General features: G+C 37.8%; 6 protein-coding genes across 9 annotated transcripts in view; 3 read left to right on the top strand and 3 right to left on the bottom strand.

Annotated features, from left to right (window-relative positions):
* The window catches only part of LOC133841172 (protein shisa-5), a 35,528-nt gene extending 33,765 nt beyond the window's left edge, over positions 1-1,763 (bottom strand). Inside the window, exons 1-2 of one of the 2 annotated variants that reach the window (XM_062273501.1) lie at positions 1,484-1,763; positions 1,311-1,423 (exon numbers count right to left, since the gene is read on the bottom strand). In XM_062273501.1, coding sequence (XP_062129485.1) covers positions 1,311-1,413 — 103 coding nt within the window. In that variant the 5' untranslated portion in view covers positions 1,414-1,423; positions 1,484-1,763. The remainder of the gene's footprint in view (positions 1-1,310; positions 1,424-1,483) is intronic. The other variant, XM_062273502.1, reaches the window with a different exon arrangement.
* A 696-nt stretch (positions 1,764-2,459) lies between these two features.
* On the top strand, positions 2,460-3,646 carry LOC133843901 (transcription factor BTF3 homolog 4). 2 transcript variants are annotated; one of them, XM_062277665.1, is made up of 2 exons: positions 2,460-2,616; positions 2,728-3,646. In XM_062277665.1, the coding sequence occupies exon 2, from the start codon at positions 2,728-2,730 to the stop codon at positions 3,256-3,258; it is 531 nt and encodes a 176-aa protein (XP_062133649.1). In that variant the 5' UTR covers positions 2,460-2,616; the 3' UTR covers positions 3,259-3,646. The 2 variants fall into 2 exon arrangements, with proteins under 2 accessions (XP_062133649.1, XP_062133650.1); XM_062277666.1 differs by having other exon boundaries at positions 2,509-2,605.
* A 1,842-nt stretch (positions 3,647-5,488) lies between these two features.
* On the top strand, positions 5,489-10,734 carry LOC133843898 (GTP-binding protein 1). Of its 2 annotated transcripts, none has more exons than XM_062277654.1 (5): positions 5,489-5,650; positions 6,705-7,089; positions 8,536-8,716; positions 8,780-9,122; positions 9,186-10,734. In XM_062277654.1, the coding sequence occupies exons 2-5, from the start codon at positions 6,816-6,818 to the stop codon at positions 10,452-10,454; spliced, it is 2,067 nt and encodes a 688-aa protein (XP_062133638.1). In that variant the 5' UTR covers positions 5,489-5,650; positions 6,705-6,815; the 3' UTR covers positions 10,455-10,734. The 2 variants fall into 2 exon arrangements, with proteins under 2 accessions (XP_062133638.1, XP_062133639.1); XM_062277655.1 differs by lacking the exon at positions 5,489-5,650 and adding an exon at positions 6,504-6,628.
* Positions 10,496-11,765, bottom strand: LOC133843904 (protein NCBP2AS2 homolog). The gene is made up of 2 exons (XM_062277668.1): positions 11,593-11,765; positions 10,496-11,119 (listed from the first exon to the last, which is right to left on the bottom strand). Exons 1-2 carry the CDS (start codon positions 11,763-11,765, stop codon positions 11,035-11,037), a joined length of 258 nt encoding a protein of 85 aa, XP_062133652.1. The 3' UTR covers positions 10,496-11,034.
* A 41-nt stretch (positions 11,766-11,806) lies between these two features.
* Positions 11,807-12,622, bottom strand: LOC133843903 (mediator of RNA polymerase II transcription subunit 9). The gene is made up of 3 exons (XM_062277667.1): positions 12,327-12,622; positions 12,033-12,096; positions 11,807-11,971 (listed from the first exon to the last, which is right to left on the bottom strand). The coding sequence occupies exons 1-3, from the start codon at positions 12,545-12,547 to the stop codon at positions 11,807-11,809; spliced, it is 450 nt and encodes a 149-aa protein (XP_062133651.1). The 5' UTR covers positions 12,548-12,622.
* Positions 12,623-14,526: 1,904 nt separating this feature from the next.
* On the top strand, positions 14,527-17,831 carry LOC133843906 (uncharacterized). The gene has a single exon (XM_062277670.1). It carries the CDS (start codon positions 17,457-17,459, stop codon positions 17,634-17,636), a length of 180 nt encoding a protein of 59 aa, XP_062133654.1. The 5' UTR covers positions 14,527-17,456; the 3' UTR covers positions 17,637-17,831.
* The last annotated feature ends 19 nt before the right edge of the window (positions 17,832-17,850 follow it).

Here is a 17,850-nt window from a genome sequence, read left to right as displayed (position 1 = left end):
CTTTCAACTAGTTTAGAAGTTATAATAATACAAACATTTTGCTGTAATTTTTTGTTTCTATTATTATCGAATTTTACAGAATTTCAATCCCTGGGGATAAATAAAAAACATATGTAAAATTCTAATAAGTGCACATGATGGAATAATGAATAATGTGGGCTTTTCCAAACACATTACTTTCGGATCGCAAAATATACATAAATAAATTCAGCAGTAATATAATATAAAATTAAGTATTAATCGACCGAAGCGATTAAAAGTTATAAACAAATAACCACAATGGCCTTGTGAAAATAAGAATAGAGCTTTTCTCATACAAATTTCTAAACTCTGTAAATTACGATACACTTTTTTTTATTTGATTTGATTTTCTTTTTCTATTAAATTGAACAAAAAGTCTTACATTGCTTTTTTTCTTCTTAGAAAAAACGATCTTCTAAACGAACTAAGATTTTTGTAATAATTTCTATATGAAATATATATTTTTAATAACAATATTATATGAATATGATGAGTCTTAGCATATTTTTTTTAAAGTAAAAGCTAGAAAAGATTAAAATCTAAATTGTTCTACATTGTTTTCACCTTTTCCATTATTTTATTACCAAAATGTTTACCCATTTGCATTCAATTAAATTTATATTTGATTAAAATCAAAAATTAAATAGACCTTTTGATTTGAGATTTAATATTATATAATGTTTGTGAAATCTCAGTGACCCTAGGCGAGGAAGGAGAATAATGAGGCGACGGCTTGGCAACCGAATCGAAAATCGAAGATAAGATACAATGCATTAATTCGTTAATTATTAGTCATTCTCCTGATGATAACAGACAATATATATTTACTTGGGTATATAATTAAACAATGAATGTACTATATAAATATTGTTAGGATACATACAACGAAGTTAAAAGAGTAATTCTGCTTTTGTTTACGAAAGAGAGTGCGTAGACAAAATGCGATAAAAATAAACAATGAAGCATAAACTATATAAATGTGTTGTAGGAACAGAAAAAAGTTGTCGCCTAAGGAATTAATTTGTGGAATGAAAATCAAGTGACGCCAATGAAAGCGGTAAACGTTAATTGAAATACAATATAGACAAAAACAAAATATATGTGTATGTATGTGGATAAGTCATTAGATACTGCAGACGGACAACTTTTCAGATGACGTCCCGCTTTATTATAATACAGTAGGCTTATAACTTCTCAAGTTCTACGCATGTGTGTTATTCCCCGACTTTGAGTCTTTGGGGGCTGGTGATGAGTCATCGTGGAATAAGATTAACTGGAATACAACTTACTTGACAACACGGTCCCATGGCGCTTGCTGGAACAGCAGTAGCCACAGCAGCTCATGATTACGAACGCAATCGCGAAGAACATAAAGATGCCCCAGAAATCCATGGTTAACTGTCTATTGAGAGAGATAGGTTAGAAAATGCTATGAAAACAAATGCAGCTATTTTGTACTCACGCTTTATAGGCAGCTGGCGGTCAACGTTTTGTTAATAGTTAATGTGTAAATTCCACTTGTTGCAATACACAGCACTTGCGTTTTCTGATTTTTTTACCGAACGCGATTACTCTTTTTTAAGTTGCCCACAGCGCAAGTCGAACTTAAGTTTTGGCAAATTCAATTAATCAAATTTCACTTTATAATACGCGATATCTTATCTAGTTAGATTAGAGCGAGGGATTTACTAATTTAATCACCAACTTCTCGTTGGCTCCGGGGGCTGTGCGGCACTGCCCCAATGAAAACGAGCTTTCTGAAAGCTGCTTTACTTAAGGCGGTGTGACCACAAGTCAGCTATAATTATATACGTTTTATTGCCGATATATATACCAAGTTAACACTTGGTTAAACTTTCATAAAGATTGTAAAATCGCATCAGATCAGATCCGATTTCTGTTAAAATTAATATTTTTTAGATATGTAAATGTTTTAATAAAAGTAACGGCATTTATTTTTTGGACGAAGAGGTCAGGCAAAAAATTGTGAAAACAGAGGCAAACTCCCAAGTATATTACAAAACCTCTTCTACTACTAAGCAGTATTCATTACAGCAAAATAATAAAGATAAATAATAGAAACAATTATTTATTTATCATACATTTAGAAATATTTAGAAGAAAATATTTTTAGAACGTGATCGCAATGATAAAATATACCGCATTCAGTTTTCTTTTTTCTATACACTCTGGTCACACCATTGACAGGGTTAGTTGAACAACACTTTACCGGTACGCTGTGTTTAGTCTGTGCACTCATAACAGCTGTTGTATATCGATTGCTTACTACAGTATCGATTTAAAGCAAAATTAAATACAAATTTTAATTAAACAGCAGAAAGTTCAAGGTAAATACATTATTAACAAACAAAAACAATTTTTTATTTTAATTTGATGACAAAGAATAATAAAACCAGCAGCCGCACATTAAATCGATAAATGACACGCGTTTTAGTGTTTGTTAGAAGTACTAAACACTTTATACATACTGCTTTGCCATTTTTATCATGGCGATTTCTTTTTGACATTTGACTACCACAAGGCGCACGTGTTTTTCGGGCTAGGAGCTCTGTGCTAAATTAAAGTAAAATCAAAGTAATTTCCTAATGAATTTTCAACAAAACTAGAAAAGAAAACTAACAAATCTATTTTTGTGTGCGCGCGTGTTTCGTGTGTTGCATTCCAAAAAAAAAAAAATTATTCCAGATGAATCCAGAGAAACTTAAGAAGTTGCAAGCACAGGTGCGCATTGGCGGCAAGGGAACCCCACGCCGCAAGAAGAAGATTGTGCACTCGACCCCGGCTACCGATGACAAGAAGTTGCAATCATCGCTGAAAAAACTATCGGTCAACACCATTCCCGGCATCGAGGAAGTGAACATCATCAAGAACGACGGCACCGTCATTCACTTCAACAACCCAAAGGCGCAGGCATCGCTGCCAACGAACACGTTCGCCATCACCGGTCATGGTGAGAACAAGACGATCTCGGAGATGCTTCCGGGCATTCTGACGCAATTGGGTCCCCAGGATATCAATCAGCTGAAGAAGATTGCTTCCGAGTTTGCCAATAAGAACAGCGCTGCTGGTGGCGCTGCCGCTGCTGCCGCCGGCGCTGCTGCTGCGGATGCTGGTGATGATGATGTCCCCGATCTGGTTGAGAACTTTGAGGAGGTTGCAATTGCTGGTGCAGCTGCTGGAGCCAAGAAAGCTGGTGAAGTTGCGGCGTCTGCCTAAACAACAACAACTACACTAGTTCATCAACATATACACACACACACACATACATACAAAAACAAACACACATACAAGCAGAGGTTGAAGCTAGTGGACGAAAAGAGAAGAGACGACGACGAGCTTTGCTTCTGCTATTTTGGGGGTCATGTCAACAACAACAACATCAACAATACAAAATAAAGGCATCCAAGTGAGCGCTGAGAACAGAAAAACAACACACGTAAAATATAATAATTATATTAATATATTAAGGGTATTTTCAAACTTTAAACAAAATACTAAAAATAGTTATAGTTGGAAGCGCGCGCATTAAGCGATGGCAGAACAACAACAAATATGTACAAGAAAATTATGTATTTCCAAGCGATTAAAGCACGTTTCCACTACACACATACCACGTTTCCACTAACATTTTCTTTTGTTTTGCCTCCCACATAAACAACAACAAATCCCCATAGTATATTTTACAGTTTTCAATTATATTTCCATTAATATTTATGACAGCAAAGAAAACACTCCAGTAAAAAGTCATTGCCAGTTGTGTGCGCGGGAGCAGCAGCAACCGAAGAAGTCGAAGTGAAACCAAGAGAGAGAGAGAGCGATTATATTTTTAGCATTAGAATTTACTTTCTCCATCTCCTTTAGAAAGCCAATGCTAAAATAGTGAAGTACCCCCTGTGTTTTTAGTGAACACCCCCACTGACAACTGCACCGCTCCTTGCTCCAGTTTCGCCCCCTGCCCGCCTCCACTAAAACGAACTTTGATTTTGAATGTTCATATAACAACATGATAGTAAGAACAAAGTTGAAAGAATTGTGAATCAAAATCACACGAAATTGTACCAAAATTTGTTAAAAACACTTTTTATAATTTGTAAACATATTTTTTTAGACTATCATACATACATTAAAACACAAAAAGAACTGTAAAAATAAAACTCATTCATATTGTAAGCATTTATTTCTGGCTTGCATAACTCATACACAATCACACAACGAACACATACGAACGCACGCTTACATGCGTGTGATGGCCTGCGTGTGTGTGTGTGCCCGTTTTACCATTATGCCTAGCAACGCCTTTTAGGTGATAAAGAGTGAGAGGGGCAGCGATGTGTGGAAGAAGCAGAAGAGCACGCGGCAGACAAAAACGAACAAAAAACTTGTTGACATTGAAATTTGGCTTTTAAGCTCGTGCAGCTGTTTGAGAAGTTTAAAGAACTTTTGTGTTAAAAAGTCAGTGAAAAGAATTAAATATTGCGTCGATTTGCATTTTATAATGTACAATTCAAGTGTACTAATGGGGGCATCGCATGGAAACGATTGCAGCCTATCAGGAAAATGTGTATATAATATAATTATAACATTTCAAAGGTGAAATATGTGCACACACACTTACATATGTATATGTATGTATTTGAATGTGGGGCTGGTTTTGTTATTTTATAATATTTGCCATGAGTCACAGTCACGCTCTCGGTGTATTTGCTAAATAAAGCCATTTTAAATGAGCGATTTGATGCTTCGCGAAATTTCTGCGGTTAGTGCTTATCAATTTTGTGCAAGGGCATAAAAATTCCACAATAACTACTGCAATAATTGCTGTGAACTAAATGTATATGTATGATATGATCGACAAACATGTGTAACCACACGTCTTATGCGATATATATTTATAGTTTCACACATTCTTGGAGCACATTTTGCGGTTTTCTTTATGTAAACAAAGACCACTTCCCCTTTTAATGAAATCGAAAGTTGGCGCTTGTTTTCTGTACAACGAATGTTATCGATAAATGCAGACAACGTTGCCACCATGTCCCGTTGCGGTATATAATACAAAATCATTGCGAAGTACGTTATTGAATTACGTTTGCTAAGAGAATATTTGGTATGCAACTGCATATTAATACAAAAGAAGTGTCGTTAAATAGCTTAAATTGCTCTTATCTCGGCGTTTTTACATTTTGGTATAGAACTTATATTTTAGAATTAAAACTTGCGACAGCAGCTGCTTTTCAGTACGGATTTAAAAATACCGCTTTACTTTTAGAAAACAGTCTGTGTTCATATTTAATAATAAGTTAAAAATAGTATAGTGACAAAAAATGTATAACTTGTCTACTGTACAAAAAACCATATTTAAAAAATTTGCACAAGCATTGATACATCGATAAAGCAATCGATATTTATCCAACTCTATTGGACAACACTGTCCAAAACAGACAGAAAAACAAAATTTTTACGTGGCTTGCTTGGGAACGGACGAGCATTTTGACTAATTATCCACATTTAATGTGATTTTTGGTGAATGCACCTGTGGCAAAATTCAATGTGAATAGTGTAACACATAACACACAAACGCCAATAGACACCAAGAGCCAAATGAACTGTAAGTAGCAGCATATATTGTAACTTCGGCGGGACTTTTTATGCAGTTCCCCAGCAACAAAAAAAAAAGCTTTGCGCCTGCAACAGGAGTCACTTTGATCAAAACATCCCTTTCACTTTTAATTGCAAAGCAATTGCAAAACTCCCACGTAGCTGCTTTTCAAGTGTATGTACAATATAATTTTGAAGTGCACAATTTGCTCGCAGCTGATTTGCAGTTTTGTTATTCAATGGTCAACGGAAAAAGCAAAATACAAAAAACAAAACAAAGAGCAAAAGGCGCAACATAATAAAAGAGCTGTTTGCCATAATACCCAAACACACACACACATGAACATTAATAAGTGTGTGTGAGTGAGTGTGTGGGCGCTAAAAATAAACAAAATTGCGAACACAGTGCAAAAACAATTTACTTTGTGTATCATTTTGTATACGTCAACAAAAAACCAAAAACAAAAAATTTGCTTACATAAACAGCCAACAAACGTAAACAATCGAAAGCGTCTCTCGTTTGACAACAAATCTTACGCACACACGTATGCATACACGTATAAGCACACACACATACACGCTGTAAGCCCCCGCTGGGCTTCCATCTTCGCTATCAGCTGTTTTTTTCTTGTTGGCCATAGAACAGCGAGCAGCGCGCTGCTTCCTCTTCTTCAACGGCTTCGCTGCCGACTTCGCAGTTGACGTCGCCCGGTTTTCGGCGACAGCGGTTAGTAACGGTTATTTCAGATTCTTTTGAAATTGCGGAGTACGCCTCCTTTTACGCTCTCTCTCTCTCTGTCGTTCTCGCACACTCTCTTTTTGCTTGCGAATTTCGTGCTTAACATTGCGTCAGTTACTAGTAAGCATTTCGTCAGCCTATTTCGTATAAAAGCAGCGCGCCAAGCAGCGCATCTCTTATTACAGCAGAGAAATGCAAACAAACCGCATGACGATCAAGACTCAACTGCGACTTCTAGGCATAGGATAGGTTAGGGTCAAACAATTTAACACGGTAACACAGAATTTCCTAATTATGTATTTTTTGCTTCTTTTTCGGTTTAAAGAATCATCCTGCAGCATCACTCATTACACAGTCGGGAAATGATTCCAAGGATATAAAAGTCACAAACAAATTCAATTTAGTTAGACACACACACACACACACACTCCCAATCATGAACAATATACGGAGGTCATCACCACCGCCCCCCACAAATTCGCAAGTGGGCGTGGGCGTTGGCATTAAGAGTGCACGCAGCAACATCTTCAACGTGGATGGATTGCCAACGTTGATGCAGCAACAGCTCAACATCGACTACTCCAGCATCAGGGGTAAAGATGTTCTCGTCCAGCCAACAGAGGCGCAGCTGGAGCTCCTCAAGCGTCGGCTTCTCGATCGCATCGCGGACAGCTGTGGCGAAACCATCTACGAGATTGGCGTGGGCGAAGGTGAGTTGCAGTTCATCTCATTTTTCCCATAAATCTAATTTAAGTTTTTCATCATTTTTGCACTTTTCCAAATCTAAAATCCCAAGAAAACTTATATTTCTTTATACTTTTTTTATTTAAGGAAAAGTGATCTCTTTTCCTAAATCTTAAATCCCAAGAAAACTTCTTTTTCTTTATACTCTTTTTATTTTAAGAACAGTGATCTCCGATTAGTTTAGAAAAAGAGGTTTCAATGTTTATTTTTTAATATTTTGCTAGGGCTTATTATTTATTTTTGAAGTAAATACTTTTCTTATCTTAAATGCGGTTCCAAACAAACATTTTTCTTTGAAATTCCTAAGTTTTCTTTAGATTGAATAAGACATTTCTTTAAAAAAATAATAGTTTTTTCTTATAATTTTCAAGATTTAGCTAAATTTTTAAATGCATTCTTCAATTAAATTGTTTCGGCAATGATTTTTCAATCAATTGTTTTGATAAAGAAGACTTTCAATTATCTTAAAATTTCACACTAGCATTCATTAAACAATTATTAATACATTCGCAATTTTATGCATTTACCTTTTAATGATTATTTCTTTTTATTTGGGATGATTTCACCATAAATGACGCACAAGTGCTACGAACAGGTTTTCACAAATATATTAAATTGAAAAGAGATTTTAATTTATTTTCTAAAAATTAATAAAATTAAGTACCAAGATTCTAATCCATATATTTTTAAGTGATAAACTTTCGATAGCTTTCGCCATTTTACATCAAGACTTTTGTAGCTCTTTTATAAATGTTGATCATTATTTTTATTATTTATAAATGTAAAATTTCAAAGAATAAAAAAGAATGTATTTTAAGTGTAGGTGCTAGAAAACCCCTTCAACCCAAATTCCCTAAACTATAACAAGATATTATCTCCTTCCTTTTGTGGCTTCTTATTATTAAACCATTATTTATTATATTAAACTAATTTCATGAATAGATAATGTTTTAATACCATCCAATCTCTTACAAACTTCTTCAAAGGAAAACATAAATGTATTTTAAATGTAGATGCTAGAAAACCATTTCAACCCAAATTCACTTCCTTAAGAAATTATCTATTTCTCTCAGTGACTCTACTTCTAAAAGTTCCTTTATTATATTCAACTAATTTCATAGATAGATAATGTTTTAATATTTTCGAACACTTTACATACTTCTTCAGAGGAAAACATAAATGTATTTTAAACCTAAATTCAACTACTTTACTATAACAAGATCTTATCTCTTTTTTTGTGTGGCTCTTTACTATTAAAACTTTATTATATTCAAATAAATTAATGAATAGATAACTTTTTAATACCATCCACTACTACTATAATGAAAATGTAGAAAACTTAACATACGATAAGATAATACTTTCGAGTCGAAACAAAATTAATAAATACCCCGTTTAAACTCTCCTTCTAGATGGCAGCGACTGCGGATTGAATGCCGAACAGTTTGAGGCTTCCGTGGAGACGCTTCGTCAGCTGGCGAATGCCATCGATGCGGACATGGTAAAGCTTCGCGAGCGACCCTCGGAGAAGGGCAAAATCGGGCAGTTTCTGCTGCGCAAGCACATCGAGACCACCGACTTCATGGAGATACGGTAAGCACTTTCACTTCAACTCTATTTAGAGTTCTCTTTACTAAAAAGGAGTCTCCCTTCTAGAGTTGCTGTGGTAGGCAATGTGGATGCGGGCAAGTCGACGCTGCTGGGCGTGCTTACGCATGGAGAACTGGACAATGGACGCGGTCATGCCAGGCAGCGACTGTTCCGACACAAGCATGAGATTGAGAGCGGACGCACCAGCTCGGTGGGCAATGATATACTCGGCTTCGATGGCATTGGCAATGTGGTGAATAAACCCGATCATGGCCACCTCGACTGGGTGAAGATCTGCGAGAAGTCGTCCAAGGTGATCACATTCATCGATTTGGCCGGACACGAGCGCTACCTGAAGACCACAGTGTTTGGCATGACGGGACATGCGCCGGACTTTGGCATGCTGATGGTAAAATGCAGTCGAAGGAACTCTAAAAGTATTTTACTTGAATTCTACTTAAATCCTCTATAGATTGGTGCCAATGCTGGCATCATAGGCATGACCAAAGAGCATCTGGGACTCGCATTGGCGCTCGCTGTGCCCGTCTTTGTGGTCGTCACCAAAATCGACATGTGTCCGCCCAATGTGCTGCAGGACAATATGAAGCTGCTCTTCAAGATGCTCAAATCGCAGGGATGCCGCAAAGTGCCGGTTGTGGTGCGCAGCCAGGACGATGTGGTGCTGAGTGCCACGAATTTCGTCAGCGAACGCTTGTGTCCCATCTTCCAGGTCTCGAATGTCAACGGCGACAATCTGGAGCTGCTCAAAATGTTCCTCAATCTGCTGAGCACACGGATGGCCGGCTCCGAGCATCTGCCGGCTGAGTTTCAAATCGATGATGTCTACTCGGTGCCTGGCGTCGGGACCGTTGTCTCTGGCACCTGTCTGCAGGGCACCATAAAGCTGAACGACAACCTCATGTTGGGGCCGAATGCTGTGGGCAGTTTTGTGCCCATCACCATCAAGAGCATTCATCGCAAGCGCATGAATGTGGAGCGTGTGCGTTGCGGCCAAACGGCGAGCTTTGCGCTCAAGAAGATCAAACGCACCTATCTGCGGAAGGGCATGGTGATGGTGTCGCCAGAGCTGAAGCCACAGGCTTGCTGGGAATTCGAGGGCGAGATCCTGGTCCTACATCATCCGACAACGATCTCAGCACGCTACCAGGCGATGGTGCACTGCGGCAGCATTCGCCAGACCGCCTCCATTGTGCACATGTCACGCGAATGTTTGCGCACCGGCGACAAGGCGCATGTGAAGTTCCGTTTCATCAAGCAGCCGGAGTACATACGCGCCGGCCAGCGTCTGGTGTTCCGCGAGGGACGCACTAAGGCGGTGGGCAACATATTGCGACCGATGCCACATGCAGCAGCATCACCGTATCGCCCCAAGCCCGCAAAGATGCAGTCGCGTGCCCACAATGGCAACAACAGCGGCAGCAATAGCGCCAACAATCAGCAGCGTCACAACGGACAAGGTTCGTCCTCTGCAGCAGCAGCAGCGGGGTCAGGTGGAGCTGGTGGCAGCAAGGAGGGCAGCGAGGAGAAGCAACAGAATGGAGATCGACGCGAGGGAACGCGGCGTGGTGGCAAACGGAAACGCAACAATCGCAGCGGCGCAACTTCAACTGCAGCGGTTTCCTCATCATCTGCAGCTGTGGCATCCATCAATGGCAATGGTGTGAGCAGTTCCTCCAATTCCAATCCTGTGGAGACGACGTCGGAGCCAATACAAAACTAGAAGCTGGCCAAACTCTGCATTAGTTGTTAAGGCTTAAAGTATTTTTGGCGTTGAGGTTGTGTGGTTAGAAAACACGTTTTTTAGCAAGTAAACAGACTTTTTAAAGAAAACTATTTTGCTACGGATAAAGAGACCCAAAAATAACAACAACAACAGCAACATTTGGCTCGGAATTGTGTCGTGTAAATTTGCTTATAGTAAATAAATGTGTTTTGTTTTCGTCCATGTAAAAAGCAAGATAATGAGAGATATACTATATATATAAGACAAGAAAAGAAAAGAATTTTCGGTAAGATCGTTTTAAGCATATTGAAATGCCAAATTAATTATGATTTTTTGCACTTTCATTTTTCACTTCACTTTCTTTTCTCATCAAAAATTTCTAATTTCAAATATCAAAAGTTATTACGTTGAAACGTATTTAAATTACACAATAAATTCAAAGTTTGACAAACTCTAAACCAGTTTTTGTACTTTATGTGGAATGTTTTGCGTCTAATTAAAAATACATTCGATTTGCCGTGAAAACTTGTTTTTATATTCCTACAGTTATTTAGTCATCATGCTATTAACAAATAATTTAGTTTTTCTTCTGATTCTTCAGCTGCTGCTTGACACCTTCAATTTCCTGTCTCACATTGTTCTTAAACATATTCACAAATGACCTGTAAAAAAGAAATTTGAATTAATATATAGCAAGTTGTACATTTTAATCAGAGCTGCAAATTGAAGCGAATTCTTTTAGAGATTTTAATGTAATTAAAACAGATATTAAAAATGAAGTAAAGGAACCACATAATTATTTAAATAAATTAGATTTATAAGGATCCAAAACTGAATAACTTTAAAAAAAGGTAAAAGGATCATCTGAATGATGAAAGTTATTCTTTCTAGAGCTCCCTCGTTGTTCACTTTAGGATTACTAATGCAAATGAAAAGTAAAGTATAATATATATAGTCCACATCCTAAAAATATTTTTGTCTATCTACATGCTTAGTTTTAGGATGGTTCTCTTTAATAACGAATTAGCTAATGAACCAGTTCACTGAATCAAAACAGTTCATAGTTCCCTCACGAACACAGTCTAAAAGTTCTTGTGTTTTGCAGCCCTGATTTAAAGCAATTTGTCGCACTCACTTGAATCGCTCGGGAGTCATCTCGTGTAATCCCTGCTCTCTGGCCAAGCTCTTGGTGCGATACATGAGCGAGACAACCACTTGGGCAGCTCGGCGCATGGGATAGCTGTCGGCCATGCGCTGGATGAGCTGCTCGTTGTTGGCCAGATAGCGCATCAGCAGACGAAACACCATCTTCACAAGAACGACCACAACAACGATTGGCACAGGAACAGTTAGAACTCGGTGTCCTTGTATTTGCGTATCAGTTGCTGTTTAAGCTTCAGTTGATTGCGCAACAGTTCCAGGCGTTGCAGTTGCTCCTCCTTGTTGTAATCGATGCCAGGCAGCTGCTTGATTTGTTCACGCGCAGACTCGAAACGTTTCTGCAGCTCAAAGATCTACGTAGGCAAAATAAAGATCGTTATTTTTTATCTCTACATTATTTAAAGCAATGCCTACCTTGTGATTGCAGTCTTGGGATTCGCGTAGCTTCACTGCGTTCTCGAGGGGATCCTTTTCCACACTGCGAAAATGAATTGCGATATTATATAAGTGTTGGTGTTGGCTAATTGGAATTTTTCACTAAATAAATTTCGTATGCTGCGCAAATTGTCGACGACAACAGAAAACAAAGAGCCGCAGGAGTTTGTTGCACTCCCACTCACGCACAAACACTCATATGACTTGCATCTCTTTCGCCCACCTGTCGACAACAAATGGCAATCGACGACCAAACAATAGCAACAAACTCACCAGCGCACAATGTCGTAGATGAGCGGCAAAATTTCGATATCAAGTTGATCGACTGTCAAGGGGCCGGCGGCGCCGTTGCCGTTTGATGTTTGTGTCTCTTGGGAGACGGTTGTTGTTGCCGTTGCGTTTGGTTCGAAGGGTGAATTTGATGTTTGCACTAAACCATCAGCAGTTAGTGTAGGTTTTCTGTCCTCAATTTGATTGTTTGGCGATAATTCCATTATATTTGTGTTTTTTTTTTGCCAATGCGCTGCCTGTTCTCTTTTTTGGTTTTAGAGAGCGGAGCAGCGTGACCGTATGTTGTATTTTAAAATATACTATTTGGGTCTACAAAAATATACCATTCTTAAAATTATTTGTATGCGGAAATTCTCTTTACAAATTAGGCACTTTTAAGAAAATGGCTTTCAGTCATAATTCTTTTTATCTTGCTTTTATTAAACAAATTTTGTAATTTTTGTTTATCTTGCTTTTATTAAACAAATTTTGTAATTTGTGTTTATAAAAATAAAAATTGGATTACAATTGAATATGTTACAATATGTGTGCAAAATGGTCACACTCTGAGTAACGTCTGCTTGCAATATCGATATGTTTTATAAATTAATAAGCAGTGTTGTAAAATTGCCTTTATTTAACTGAGATTCAAGTTTAGCGCGCGGTGGATTTTTCAATTAGAGGTCGACCTTAATTGTTCGCGCAAAAACTATTCGCTAATTTTGATTTATTTCCGAAACAGGCCTTTGTATTAATTTAATCATTTATCATACTCATTTGTCATTTTCACGTTTCATTCAGTCAAGCCTTTCCTACACACGAGTCCCAGGTTCTTACGTCTCGCAATTTATTTATTTAATTGACACAATAAAATTGATGAATGACTATTAAAAGAATAAAACTCCCAATATTGTGTTAATTATTATAAATTAGCAAACGGCATTTTTCGACAATCGCTAATGAACTCCACTAAAAATTGTTCATGGCAAATTAATTAAGACCAAAAAAAGTCGGCATCGAAAAAGTCATAAATTTATGCAAGTTAAGTGAGGAGAAAATAAAAAAAAATAAAAAATAAAAAAATGGTACAATTTGATTGCAACGAATGGCGTCGTCTTTGACTTTCGTTGTGCAAAATAAATTAATTTCACTTGAAACCTTGCTATTGATGGCAATTTAAAAACAATTGAAACATATTTAATTCGCCTTCTCTCTCATTGCCATCAATTGAAGAAATGTACAACGAAAGCATTAAAAACCTAACTTCAAGCCTTATAAAACAATGTACATATTTTTTACATTTTTTTTTCGTCGCATTTATTGATTGAATGCCATTTTCGAGTCAAAGTCAGACCAGCGAATTCTTCCGAAAATTGCTTTTGTCAATTAAACTTTCAATTAACAAGTTGAGCGCGAGCGGCTTATGAATGAAACCATATACAAAATACAATACCACACAAAAAAACTGTCAAAGCTAGCTAATAATTAATGCGAATTAAATTGTCGCACAATTTTGAGAAGAACATTAGCCAATTTTCGGCATACTAACAAATTTTCATTTTTATTACAATTTTTAATTAGTCTCGGTCTAGTTAAGTAGAGTTGGCAACTTAAGAAGCACTTGCGCATCCCAAGACACTTGGCCCTCAAATGCCATTTGACATACAATAATATAAATAACAATATTTTCGGATGCAGAGAGAGCAAAAAAACGTCAATGGCTCCCACGCAAACTTAACCCAGGACAGGTGCAGAGGTCGCTCTTTTAGTTGTTACTCTTAAACATGGCGGTTAAACGCAACAGCTGCTGCTCAACTGTTGCGCCTCTTTGTTTACTGCTGGCAGATGCAAGTCAGAGTGCAATAAATCGAGTTTGCTTATACATCCGAGCAAGAGAGACAGAGATAGAGAGAGGAGCTTTGATAACTTGCAAGTGCGTAGCATGGCGATAACATTTCCATTCTTCTACTGCATTCCACTATCATTTACATACAATATGCATTTGCATGTATGCGTGTGTAAAGAGCGCCAACTAGAGCCCCAGAGCTCTTTGGCGTTGCAAGAGCGAGAGAGTGAGTTAGAGAGAGAGTATCAAACGTCAGTCAGCTGGTAAAACGCAGAGCATGAGCTAAAATTTATATTAGCGTGTGACGTGCGCTCACCAAAATCAGTACGTTTGCTTCCATCGGCTAAAACACAAGTTTTGTGAGAGTCTTAACAACCATAACAAGTTATTTAAACGGTCAACATCGATAACAACAACAAAGTCAGCAATAACACGTCGGCGTTTCTTTTGTTTATCAAGAGCAACAAAAAAAAATAAGTGGAAAAGTTTAATTAGCGCGCTAAGCGACAACGACGCCGCCGCGGCCTAAAAAGCTTCTTATAACGTCTCAGTCAGCAAATCGAAGGCTCTCCCAGTTTTCCTTCTTGCCTTTCATTACGTGTGCGTGCCAAAATACGTCATCGACGCGCGCAGCGAAAAGTGCGAAGCAACAGCAACGACAACAATAACAACAGTAGCAAACGGCAGCCATTGAAAGCTTCTGAGTGGGCAGCTCACACACACATACAGGCAGATAAATGTATTAAAGCATAGAAGCATTTATTGTACATAAAGAGCTATTGAATTGAATTCAATTGCAACTACAAACGCGCGAGCAATCAACATAAATCGAGGAAAATTTCGCTCTGTTTGAAATAATTAATTTGTTATTGTCAACGACGACGGCGACGTCGACGACATTCACAGTGAAACGCAACAAAAGCCAAGTCAGGCGCGCAACACGTGTGTGCGAGTGAGACGACAGCAGTGTTGTACACCATCCCAGCGAGTGCAAGTGAAATACGCGTTTTATACGTAAAAAAACGGAACGTAGAACACAGCAGAAAGGGAAAAACAAAAGAAGACAGAGGCAGTAATCAAAATAGCAACAGATAAGTAAACGTGCAAAAACAGCTGTGCAGCAGAAGCAAAGTGCATCAACAATAAGAAAACAAAACCCTTATAAATGGACACAAAGCAGCAACGGCAGCAGCTACAACAACGATAACAACAGTAATCAAAATTCAAACGCAGCGCGCGCACTTTGTTGTCAATTAGCGAAGCAGCATAACGTCAGCGTAGGCAGAAGCAGCAACGTCGCAGCCGCAGACACAGCATCCCATCAACAACAGACAGCAGGCAATCAGCTTGATCAGCAGCAGTCGCAGCAGCGCAGTAGCAGTCGCAGTCGCAATCGCATCGTTGTTGTTCGACGTCGTCGTCGTTGTCCCGTTCGTTCGTAATCAGCACAGTCAGTGTGTTGTTGTTTCGTCTCGTCTCGTTTGTAGTCGTCGTCGGCTCAATAGCTCGGCTCGGTCTTGCGTTTTGGGGCTGCTCTGCTGCTTGTGTGTGTTTAATTCGGAAACTGAATCTGAAACTGTATCTGTAGTTTCCCGCTAACGGCGAATATTCTCACAACTCATTGATATTTTAACCTCGTGTCGTCCGTGTTGGTTGCTGCCGCTCGACCAAGGTTCTGGCCACACAAAATGCTCGTCTCTTTGGGCTTTTCGAAGCCTCGCTTCGTCGGATTAAAAGTGCTCCTATAGCGCGAAGTTAAAAAAACCGGCGCAAACAACCAACAAAAAGAAAACAAACTGAGGAAACCAACAAGAATTGGCAAACAATCGAAAAAATATTAAACGATATTCAAATCAATGAACCAAAGTTAACAATAAATAATATTGAATCGAGTAAATCAAACATTGCGCGCAAACAAACAACAAGAAATAAATCGACTAAACAAACAAAGCAGATCATTTTCATTTCGTGGTTGTTAATTTGATTAAACCGATAATATTATACAAAATTTGTGCAATTAGCATTATAACTCGAAAACTCGTTTTCGAAAAGGAAAAAAGTTTGAACGCGACCACCAATCTCAAATAAAAACTTTATTATATTATTATTGTAGCCAACTGACCAACACACACACACACAAAACTAACTTAACAACAGCAGAGATAACACAGACAAATACTCTCTAGCACTCACTGAGACACAAATAAGGCTTTCGAAACTTTATCAGTTCTTTATTGTGTTGTGTTGTGTTCACACTAATACCAATGCACCAAACACCGAACGGCTTCTATAAATAACACGCATACAGTGACAAAAACAACAGCTGCTCTTCTCTCTTTCGTCCGTGTGAGCGCGCAGCGATTAAACTTAAAGCAAAAAAGAGCAAAAAGCAGCAGCAGCAGCGGCAACAACAACGAAAAAAAAAATTATTAGCAAAGCTTTGCCGTGATTTTTACACTCAGCGAGGAAACAGAATAAAACAGAAACGCGTCTGGAATAGTTGTGTCTACGGTGTCTCTTGGCAATCTTGGCAAAAAAAATATATATATCTACAAAATATAATTCGTATATATTTGCGCATTAGTGTGACGAAAAAGTGTTAACAACAAGCAAAAAAAGCGAGAAAAAGATTGTGAAAAAACGCAACAGCAATAGCAAACAAATGAACATTTTGTTTATTAACATTATATTAGCCATCGAGAACTCTGTGTTTTAATCATAATGTCTGCCTTGTGACAGTGCCTGAACTATCAACAACAACAAAATCAATCATCGTTCTATACCGTCTATATATACACATAAATAAATATTGTATATATATATACACATACTGTGGAAGTCGTACAAGTGCCAAAACTATTTGGTTACCAACTAATTAGAATGTCAAATATCTGACAGCGTGCCACATACAAACAAATCATACAAAAAAAAAAAAACATTGAAATAACAACAAGAACTTTCAAGTCGTGCTTTTCAAGGAGCTTTTCACTCAACTGATTAAACAAATATTTAATTCTTGCAACGGTTTCAAACATAAGTGCGCTAGAATGTTTGCATCAATCTGACAGCGGTTTAAAAGCCCCAAAAGCAAAAACCATATCCAGATCAACACATCTAAGGATTAATCCAATCAAGTGCACGATCGTTTCGTTCCCTTGCTTCCAATAAAGGAGACAGTAACGAAGCAGCAGAGGCAACAGCAGCGAAAAAAGGCGAAGAAAAAGACGAAAGCTTTTGAAAACTTTCAAATTTTGTGCATCCCCCAAAGTACAGAAACTTAACGATAAATGGAGAAATCTGAAATACGACTGCAACGCATGTCAAATGAATATCAATCGCAATCGAGCTATATGTATCTGAGGAACAAAATGCTGTTAAAAATTGAAAACACTCTACTTCGAAGCCATCGTCAGCGTGAGACCACTGGGATTAAGAAACTATACAATTCGTTTTTTGTGCTCTTTTAATTTTGCACGCGTTTTCCGCCCCCGAAGACAACGCACAACGAATTTCTTATCAATTCAAAGCATTAATAGTTACAAAAAAAGATTCAAGTTGTAAAAAGAAAGCAAAACTATAGATATTATTTGGTTGTTAGTTGTATCCAAAATCAAAGTGCTGTGCTAAGAACAAAAAAATATAAAAAAAAAAAAAAAAACAATCTAGTGTCATTAAATCTTC

Source organism: Drosophila sulfurigaster, chromosome 3 (genome assembly GCF_023558435.1).
Source record: "Drosophila sulfurigaster albostrigata strain 15112-1811.04 chromosome 3, ASM2355843v2, whole genome shotgun sequence".
Lineage (NCBI taxonomy): Eukaryota > Metazoa > Arthropoda > Insecta > Diptera > Drosophilidae > Drosophila > Drosophila sulfurigaster.
This window is presented reverse-complemented; position numbering and strand designations above follow the sequence as displayed.

Excerpts from the sequence above, each read along its gene's own strand:
- LOC133843906 (XM_062277670.1), top strand. The coding sequence starts at position 17,457 with ATGGAGAAATCTGAAATACGACTGCAACGCATGTCAAATGAATATCAA.
- LOC133843903 (XM_062277667.1), bottom strand. The coding sequence starts at position 12,547 with ATGGAATTATCGCCAAACAATCAAATTGAGGACAGAAAACCTACACTA. Across the intron at positions 12,097-12,326 it reads ATCTACGACATTGTGCGCTG|TGTGGAAAAGGATCCCCTCG; the intron begins GTGAGTTTGTTG and ends TCATTTTCGCAG. Across the intron at positions 11,972-12,032 it reads CCCAAGACTGCAATCACAAG|ATCTTTGAGCTGCAGAAACG; the intron begins GTAGGCATTGCT and ends TTGCCTACGTAG.
- LOC133843901 (XM_062277665.1), top strand. The coding sequence starts at position 2,728 with ATGAATCCAGAGAAACTTAAGAAGTTGCAAGCACAGGTGCGCATTGGC.
- LOC133843904 (XM_062277668.1), bottom strand. The coding sequence starts at position 11,765 with ATGGTGTTTCGTCTGCTGATGCGCTATCTGGCCAACAACGAGCAGCTC. Across the intron at positions 11,120-11,592 it reads ATGACTCCCGAGCGATTCAA|GTCATTTGTGAATATGTTTA; the intron begins GTGAGTGCGACA and ends TCTTTTTTACAG.
- LOC133843898 (XM_062277654.1), top strand. The coding sequence starts at position 6,816 with ATGAACAATATACGGAGGTCATCACCACCGCCCCCCACAAATTCGCAA. Across the intron at positions 7,090-8,535 it reads CGAGATTGGCGTGGGCGAAG|ATGGCAGCGACTGCGGATTG; the intron begins GTGAGTTGCAGT and ends CTCTCCTTCTAG. Across the intron at positions 9,123-9,185 it reads CGGACTTTGGCATGCTGATG|ATTGGTGCCAATGCTGGCAT; the intron begins GTAAAATGCAGT and ends AATCCTCTATAG.